Raw genomic sequence first — 10030 nt, 5'->3', positions numbered from 1 at the left:
CTGTCTGTGGCACCGTAGCGCCTAAACGAATGAACCGATTTTAATTTAGTTTTTCTTGTTTGAAAGGTGGCTTGATCGAGAGTGTTCTTAGCTATAATCTAAAAAAAAATTGGTTCAGCCGTTTAAGAGTTATCAGCTCTTTTCTAGTTTTCTTGTAGAAAAGAAGGTTAGATAACCGTTAGGTTAATAATATTATGTCAATAGACAAATGTCAAGCTGTCAAGATGGACGTTGCCTAAATACATAATTATTTATTTGAAAATGATGTTTTGGAAAACTCAAATACTTTGGATCGTCGGGGGTGTTATAAATTTTTAATTTACACTTGTACTACGGTGTTCTTTTTTATAAAGATGCTATTATGCTATGCTAATCATGACTAATATTCCGCTTTCCCCTCCAACTAAGCGGAAAGCTTGTGCTAGTAGGTACGACAATAGTGCAACGGGTGGGTTTCCAACCGTTCAACCGTTTCAGTTGAGCCGTTGAGCTAGTGGGGTTTCATACTATTATAGGTATAGCGCATAACTAACTAGAGGGCGGTAGTAGAGCGGTGAGGGAGGGTGACAGTTGTTAAAAGTTGACGAATCAGCTCCACTCCACTACCGCAGGAATCCACCTAAGCGGAGCGAAGAGGAGATGTGTAAAGTCAACCAATCACATTTTTAAACAGACAGACAGACAAAAAAGTGATATACCCTATAAGTTTTCCGTTTTTCCTTTTGAGGTACGGAACCCTAAAATTGACGTGATATTTTTCACATCTATTATGAATCTATTGATCGATTGAACACATCTCCTCTCCTCTCCGCTTAGGTGGATACCAAGTCTTACGCCTTCATTACAGATTCATTTTTATCCTTCGCGGACAATTTAATCCCTGAGCAGGCCGATTACGTGAACGATCTACAACGCGGCAGCCCCAGAAATGATCTCAATCAGTTCCCTGGTGATGACAGCCTGGCGAGTCCTGTTGAAGAGTAGCGTCAGTTTCCTCATCATGTCCTCAGCGTTCTTGGTCGCGTTGTCCATGGCCGCCATCCGCGCGGATTGCTCCGAGGCGGCGGACTCTTTGAGCGTGTAGAAGAGCAGCGCTGCGAACGTCCACTCCGAGTAACTCTCTAGATCGTCTTCGTCGACGTCGTCGAATGCGTTCATGTTTGGTGCTGCCTGTGAACAAAAGGCAAGACCTGTGCCTGTGAAACATTCATACCATCATAGCGTACCTACAGAAATATCTACCGTGGTGATCAGCGCATACTGTATATACTCTATCACGCGTGTCTTCAATTCACTTGTATTTCCGTAAGCAGCCAACCAGGGCGTTCGAACCAATCATGACCCTGTTGCAATTTACGCTAGTTTAATTGGTTGAAGATACTTGTTAAACGCGGTTTCTATGCTTTTTCGTTCAGTGGTCTGCTTTATACGTACCACAATCTTATATTTGTTGAAGAATGGTATGACAGTCATCTCATATTTGACGGGGGTGAAGTACTTGTTGTAGTAGATCTCGCCGACGTCGTAGGTGTAGCCCGACTGCACGATCGCCGCGGCTATCGTGGACGCGTCGGCGAACACGGGCGCTATGCGGCCGATCTGAAACAGAGTGAACTAGAGTGATGCAACTCTCGGTTTGACCCTGAATCGATATCTGTAAATATCAGGTACTAACTAATGCCCGCCACTTCGTCCGCGCGGATTTAAGTCTTTTATAAACCCCCTGGGAACTCCTTGATTTTCCGGAATAAAAAGTAGCCTATGTCCTTCCCCGGCATGGAAGCTAACTCTGTATCTTTCATTAAAATCGGTTAAACTTTTGGGCCGTGGAGCTTTATAGGTTTGTGAATTTTAGATTGTACCTAAAACAAAGTGGCTTGTGTTATAGTCTGTTTGTCCGGCGAAAGAGTGCAACTGTACATTAAAAATAGGTTACATTAGTAATTTTAATATTAATCCGGGAACTAAATCATTGAAGGAAAGATACATTCAATAATCCATTCAAACAAAATATTTTCCCCACAACGATCTAAAGCGCCTGCAGTCATTATTATGGCAATATTAATTACTGTTATAATTGCCGCACCTAATAGGCAGGCACCGCGCTTGCTTATTCTCTTGATGACTCAATGCAATAAATATTATATTAAAACTTTCCTGAAAGTATTGTACATTACGCTAGTGGAAAGTCATCAAAATTATTTTATTAAGTAGGTATGTTTAAAATTGACGTGTATGTTCGTAGATCCACTTGAACATAGATCACGACTTGTCCCCGATGATATCTTACATCTTTAACATTGACGAGCATGTTCTGAGCGAAGACCCGTCTGAGCATCGCGCGGGACTTGTCCCCGATGCACACCAGCCGGTTAGTGTCCACCTCACCCTTGCGCTCCTGCAGTGTGCGACGCACGCGCCGCGACACGCCTGAGTGCACCCCGCCGCAGAGACCTGGATAAAAAACACCCTGGTACACATTGGCCCAATGCTCTCTGCTAATGCTACGTGCATTTGGGGAAAGTCGGTTGGAATCGAAAAGAAAGGAATAAGTTTTATACTTTTTTAAATAACTAAATGGGCTTGCGCTTGACTGCAATCACACCAAACAGGAGATGATATTAGGCAACCTAAGATACAGTGCACCTGCCCCGAAGGTACCTATTCACTCTTCTTTTGAAGGTACCAATATAACTTACGAAAAACGGAAGCCGGCAGGGCATTCCATATTCTATAGCAGTGCGTATTAGAAACGAGGAAGCAAATCGCCTCGTAGGGGCCCGTGCAGACTATTGCAGTGGTGAGCGCTGTGATCTTATAAAATGTGGCAATTTTGAAATTTATAATTTCTAAAGTTATAATTTCTGAATTTCTAAAGTATTAGAAATCCACGCGGGCGTCGTATTGGCAAGTGGCAACTAGCAATGTCTAGTTTTTTTTATCCGACTGCAGCAAAGGTAAAAGGAAGGGTCAATTGATTCTTTGTAATGGTCCGGGTGACATAGGCTATATTTTGTACGAAAAAAATTGACCTAGCGGATGTTACATCAAAAAATGGCGGTATCTATAAATTGATTTTTCGGGTTTTTGTTTTCGCCTTTTAAGTATATATAAATGGTTTTTTTAGATTGATTGGATTTAATGCATTCCTTACCTTAGGTACCTAAGAACTAAGATACCTAATCTAAATTGTTAGGTAGGTAAGGAACGCAAATTAGCTTAGGTACAAGGCAACTCTTCAAGGCATGTCGAACCCTCGACCTTGCGATGTTATGGTACGCGCTCACCCCTGGGCTATCAGACTTGTGAAAGATAATTTTTATTGGCCAGTAACTTATCAGCTTTATTGAGACAAAAACATTTTTACGACCGTCATGTTTAGATAAATTGGTATTTACAAGCATTTGTACAATCTACATACAAATTTCTTTTATTATGATTGAATATTTAACCATCAAGCAATAACTAACCTAACTGCTAGTGTTGTGATAGCCTAGTTATTAAAGATGTCTGTTTTTATTTGGGATGTCAAGAGTTCAGTCCTTCTGAGAGTAGTCCCATGCTCAGTAGTGACCAGCAATGGGTTGATATTAATTAATACTAGCTGATTCAATTTTTTTTAATTTTTTTCAAGGGATAAAGGAAGCCTATGTCACACCTATACAAACCCATGTAAAAAATCCCGTGAATTCTTTGCTCTGGTGCACGTGACTGAAGGACAAACCAATAAACCAACAAACAAACACACTTTCGCATTTATACTATGGATAGTAATTCCAAATTGCTGAGTCACTAAACATACGTCTAAACTCTATCCAAGTACAACTTAATGGAAAATACATAGATACATAAATTATCACAATAAGTAGGTAACTAAAGCAATTTATCAATTTATTTTTAAATATAAACTCTCATATAAACTCTTTGTAGGTTAGGAGGTTACCAGTTAGGTATACCTACTTATTTTGCACAGATTGTACCTATGCTATGTACTTGATGAAAAATGGATACATAATATTTACATACTTTAGAGTTTTGTTAAGTAAGTAATATAATAATTATTATGTTATATGAGCTAAAAGTAGACTAAAAGGTATGTATTTTGAATGAATCTAGCGATCTCTTCCAGCAACCAAGTGGTGCAAGGGACATACCTACTTAGCCACACATTATTCTGTGGCCACACATATAGCTTTAGAATATTTATTAGAAGGTAGAGGTAGGTGGTGCACTTATATGTACTTACATTAATTTGTAATAAATACTATTAAAAGCAGTAGCTACCTACCGTGAATAGATTAAACAAGTGTGATTTTGAGTCGTATAAAAAAATAGCACATTTTCATGGCGTCCATATTGGAATCTTTATTATTTGTTGTTATAGCGGCAATAGGAATACACATTCTGTGAAAATTGCAACTCTATGACTTTCACGGTTCATGAGATACAGCCCGCTGACAGACAGATGGACGGAGACTGCGGAAGCTCCAGTTGGCACCCTTCGGGTAGGTACGGAACCCTAACAAACAATGATAATATCATCAACTTTCAATAAAACAGTAATATCTTGCGCGGTGACATTCTGCTACTAGAACCTACATTATATTAACATGATAGTTAGGTATGTAGTACTAGCTGATCCACCCGGTTTTGCTCGATTGAAATTTTTGAAAATGGTGATGTAAAATCAAAGAAAAAAAGGACTACTTTAGGGTTACCTGCACCAAAATATATGTAGAAGCTCCCTAAACGTACAGTACTCTATGCGTACATACGTAGGTACCTACTCATTTTTATTAAACAACTTAAAAAAATTAATAGATATCTGAAGGCGTTCTTAACAATATTTTTATTAATAACATTTTTAATTTAATCTTATAGAAGAGTTTCATTCATATTCAGAATTTAAAATAATATAACTAATCATTACATAAAACATGTAATCATACGTAGTGTGCATTTAAAGAACTACGTTACCAGAATGAAACTGTCCAGCAATTTCTTATGGTCGTGTTGGAAATTGCTGGCGTGCCTATGTAAAAGAGCCGATTGACGTATTTGTTTTTTTCACAACAATCTCAGAGCAAGTGGTGGAAAAGGATATAAAACGCATTAAGTAGGTAACTAAGTTAAAAATAACTTGAAAGTCTTTGGCCGTGATCCGTGTGATAAGGTAGAGTCAATTTTATTGGAACACTGAACTGACTGTACTATTTAAGTTAGCCTTGGCGCATGTTTTATACCAACGACCTCTATGTAGGTACCTATAGACACGAGAAGGGTCATTCCCAACAATTTCTTTTGCTATAGTTTGGTAGCCACTAGCCAGTGATTTGACATTTTGAAGCTCCCATTAGATCGACGGATGACATCAAGCGAGTCGTAGGGAGCATGCTATGGCAACTTAAAGCTATGGGAGTCTAAGACTTTTAGCAGCGCCATCTATGAAAAGGATAGGCTACAAAAATATGACGGATTACGCAGTGTTACTAGACTAAAATATACAATTACAAGATGGGAATTTGTACAAGTTAAAAATCATCCTTATTAATTAATTTATCATTGAATGATAGAAAAAACACACAAAAAATATGTCAATAAATAAATGTACCCTAAACTCATTTTTGGCTGTAATGATATAGAGTAATTTATTGTTCTTTACTGATGCCCTATGTAAAAATGGTCATATTTAAGTTTTTACTATGGCATTACTTTATTGCAAATGGCTGCGTATGAGTTCCAAGTCGCTCGTATTAAACTTTTGCAATATATCTTAGGTATGGTTTGTGTAAGTAGGTCCAGTATGTCCTGTTCTGTCCTGCCCGGCTAGCATGGGCAGTAGATAAAAATGATATAATTTTTATCTACTGCCCATGCTAGCCGGGCAGCTAAGTACAATTTTATTTGAGTAGGTACTACATTCTATAGCTGTACCTATAGGTAGCTATATATACGATATGGCAAAATTTTGCCTAGACAAACACTAGAGGGCGCTCACTCGAAAGGACCGCCCATAGAACCCGACAGAACCCAAGTTGCCTGTCTATACCCAGTATAATATTGTAGTCTTTGGTAGGGAGCCGCTCGATTCAGGCGGTGCAAGCCCGTGGTGTATGGAAGTCCCTGCAAGAGACCTATGTGTGGATAAATATCAGTTGATAATGTTGATAATTTTAACCAATTTTGACAGCTTCATAGAATGCCTACGCTTATTGTTCGGAATGAAAATACTTAGATCGTTTAACAAGCATACCTACTCAATTTAAAATGTGAAGCTCCGGCTACACGCTAGCATCTTTATCGTCATGGATTCGGATCGGATGAGTGCTTTATTTTTTTATTCATGTACCTACAAGTAACCCTTGACTGCAGTCTCACCTGGTGCTAAGTGATGATGCAGTCTAAGATGGAAGCGGGCTAACCTGGATGGGGTATGGCAGTTTTTATTACCATGGTATCGTACCAGAACGCTAAATAATTTGGGGGCACGGATCTGCTGTTATGGTGGTAACTAGCCACGGCCGAAGCCTCCCGCCAGACCAGACCAGATATTTAGAAATTATAAAATTACAAATCCTTGCCGGGACCCGAACCCGGGACCTCCTTCTAATAAGACCACAGCGCTTACCACTGCGTTAGGGGAGTCGTCATATTATGTGCTTAACCGCTCTTAGATACCTATACATATTTTCGGAATGTTTACTAATTTTCATCATGAGTGGTCTTCCACGCTAGGATTGTATGAGCCGATGTCACTTGTAACCCCAGCCGAGGTCAGCGCGAGACCCCAAAGTTATCAGTACCAGGGTGACATAGTTGCAGCATGATCCATTCCATTCATTCACGTGTAACATATTCTTATTTCATTTGTAACTAGATGATGCTGCGACTCCATCCGCGTTAATTTAGGTTTTTAAAAATCCCGGGGGAACTTTTTGCTTTTCCGGGATAAAAAGTAGCCTATGTGTTAATCCAGGGGATAATCTATCTCCATTCCAAATTTCAGCCAAATCCGTCCAGTAGTTATGTCGTGAAAGAGCAACAAACATCCATTACGTACATGCAAGTAGGATAGGATTGTTATCAATGTGGGTATATTCTAGTATCTACTATCTACAGCTCAAACTGCAGGCACAGTTCACGGCATTTTTTTTAATTTTTTTTAATGTTACATTTTTTAGCTCGCCAAACTGGTGGGCCAGTTTGTTGGCGAGGTGGCGCTCTTAATTTTATATACATAACTATTATATTTTAGTATGGTGGGGTATGGTACTGAATCTTTTGTGTTCCAGTCCCATTCGCACTTGACCGGTTTTTTCATCTTTTAAGCAAACTAAGGAAAACTAAATACCTCTATCAGAAGTCACAGCGACGTATAGCCTCTTAGTTTTCTTGGGGTCCTTGCCCTCTTCTGGTTTCTCTGTGACCGGCTCAGGAGTCGGTTCCTTGCCTTTAGTATCGTCCTTCTTCTCCACTTTAACTAAACGACTCGACTCGTAGAACTTTCGCGGTCCATAGCCAAAAGGGCGTGCTGAAGCTAACTCACGTTCTGCTTTTGTAAACCTGAAAAATATATTTTATTTTATTTTATTTTTATTAATTAGGTTCACTTACAGCTACTTACATTAAACATTAACAATAGTACATAATCTAAACTTATTTGCTAAATGTAGTCGCTATTTACAAGTGAACACAACATTTACAACAACAAAGTTACAAAAAAAAAAAAAAATTAGTAGGTACAACGATGATAATTAAGTGGATAAAGATAAACAAAAAAGAAAGAATGAATGAAGTGTATCTAATAATGTAAACTAACTATGGCTAAACGTAAAGAGTAAGACTCAAGACTTCCACGATATGAAAATCTTTTCTCGAAACCTATACAAAGAGTCAGAGTTAATGTCGATGACAGAGGTGTTGAGGTTAAGAGTTTTACACAACCTTGAAATAGGAGAATTGGCGCCAAGGACAGTTCTACGCAACGGGGGACAAAGTGGTGGTTATAAATTTAAATCACTACCCATATCACTAACCATCATTTTACTACATATGATAAATACGAAAGTGTGTTTTTTGTTGGTTTGTCCTTCAATCACATCGTAATGGAGCCACGGGTCGACGTGATTTTTTTTTTGCATGGATCGCAATGCATTTTGCATTTGCAATAATTCTGCCCCTATTTTTTATCATTACCTAGGAGAAAAAACAAAACACATACTTAGTACTAAAGCACGAACGTGGTCCATCAGAAGAGAAAAAGCACGAACTCCCTTATGGTGCCGTCATAAAGAGTCAGGTTTCCGGTACACCTGTCACTCGTCTTTTATGTAAGAGCTCATCCTACTAATATTATAAACGCGAAAGTTTGTATGTATAGATGTCTGTTATTCTTTCACGCAAAAAGTACTGGACGGATTTGGCTGTATATCCTGGATTAACACATAAGCTGCTTTTTATCCCGGGAAATCAATGAGTTCCCGCGGGATTTTTAAAAACCTGTAGCCTCGGGAACGTAGTCGCGGGCATCAGCTAGTAAGATAATATGAGGCAATTTTCCCGCACCGATCTATCGGTACCGGAGACCTGGTTATTTATGCGAGCAACCTTATGACTCTTAACAACGAAATAGAATTTTGCTCTCGCTATCCCCGGCTCTTTTGCCAATTTTCGTTTTCGAATATACCTATATTATGATGAAAAAAAACTTATTTACTTGCTAGCTGAGACCATCTTCATAGTTTTGGTGATCTTCTGGATATTTTTCACCGATTTCAGGCGCAAGGCAACTTGTTTTAATTGTACCATCCTATATAATTAGGCATGCATTAATTTCTTTATCTTATAATTTTCTATTTTCTGCGTCGTTTTCTTCGTTTTAAATAACTAATCCTTGACGGATAATGTTGGAAACTGTCACTCATAAATTGACACTTTTTCACTAGGATAAAATAAAGGTCAATTATTTATCGCAAATTTTTGCTTCTGATGTTTGGTACCATTTTGGTACAATTTTGTTGAATCGTCAATCAAAATTGTTAATCCCAACTCTCAAAACGAATGAAGCGAAAGAAAAATCGCATTTTGGCAAAGTAAAAAAATATAAATTATGAAACTGTTACAGTTTCGAAGTGGTAACTGGAAAACCTATAGGGATTATTTTTATTTTAGTACTCACAATAATAATAATAAATAATAATTGATTGAGATTTCTGCCACCATAGAGGTGATCCATGTCTGCCACTTAGAAACCAAGTTAGAAACTAAATAAAAAGTTGTCAATATGCCTTACTTTGTTTGTATGTCTGTCTGTCTGCCTGTCTCAAAACGCTTCTTTGACCGCACAACATGAAAATATAGCGTTCATAACCGTAGCTCAAAAAGTGATATTTTATGGGTTAGATCCATTTTGCGTTGCTAAGGTCAATTTCAATAATTACGAATAATCGTAATTATTGAATTGGTATAAACCAATGTGATATTTAACACTTTCCATGTTAATCCCCTGGGATTCAAACGCTGCTCCTACTTAGAAATAATGAGTCATTGAGCCCGAAACTATACCTACTCGAACTACAAGCCCTCTAATAAAGAGCGTGTCATCAAAATTAATGAAATATAATGATATCATTATCCTTAACATAAAAGATACAATTTCCTTGTTCCAGTAAATTGGCTCTGTATGATTTAAAAAAGGTAAATCAAAAAGCTTGGCCTCGAAGGACGTTCGCAGAAAAAATCAAATGCAACTCTATGCGCGTATTGCATCAACGGTTTTTTACCGCATTTTTTATCTGTGATGTTGATTGTCGAGGTCCCAAGACAAGATCTCTCTGTACATAGTACCTACTTCGATCAAAGACCGATAAATAAGAAATAGTTGCGCGCTGTTCTGGATATTATGGTTGTTTATATCAACTACTCTACCTTAGATACTTTAAAAACGAACAATTCTTGTAAATATATTGTAAATATGTAATGTAATATATTCTTGAAAAATCATTGGGCTGCAACTCGTTTTTGCTTAGAT

At 38.1% G+C, this 10030-nt stretch overlaps 1 protein-coding gene across 1 annotated transcript; it reads right to left on the bottom strand.

Annotated features, from left to right (window-relative positions):
* Positions 1-344: 344 nt before the first annotated feature.
* On the bottom strand, positions 345-8877 carry LOC123880009 (ATP synthase subunit gamma, mitochondrial-like). Its single transcript, XM_045927863.1, has 5 exons — positions 8717-8877; positions 7352-7563; positions 2291-2454; positions 1435-1599; positions 345-1170 (listed from the first exon to the last, which is right to left on the bottom strand). The coding sequence occupies exons 1-5, from the start codon at positions 8806-8808 to the stop codon at positions 907-909; spliced, it is 897 nt and encodes a 298-aa protein (XP_045783819.1). The 5' UTR covers positions 8809-8877; the 3' UTR covers positions 345-906.
* Positions 8878-10030: the final 1153 nt, after the last annotated feature.

The sequence above is a fragment of the Maniola jurtina genome, chromosome Z (assembly GCF_905333055.1).
Source record: "Maniola jurtina chromosome Z, ilManJurt1.1, whole genome shotgun sequence".
Lineage (NCBI taxonomy): Eukaryota > Metazoa > Arthropoda > Insecta > Lepidoptera > Nymphalidae > Maniola > Maniola jurtina.
The sequence above is the reverse complement of the archived record's forward strand: the minus strand, read 5'-3'. Positions and strand labels throughout refer to the sequence as shown.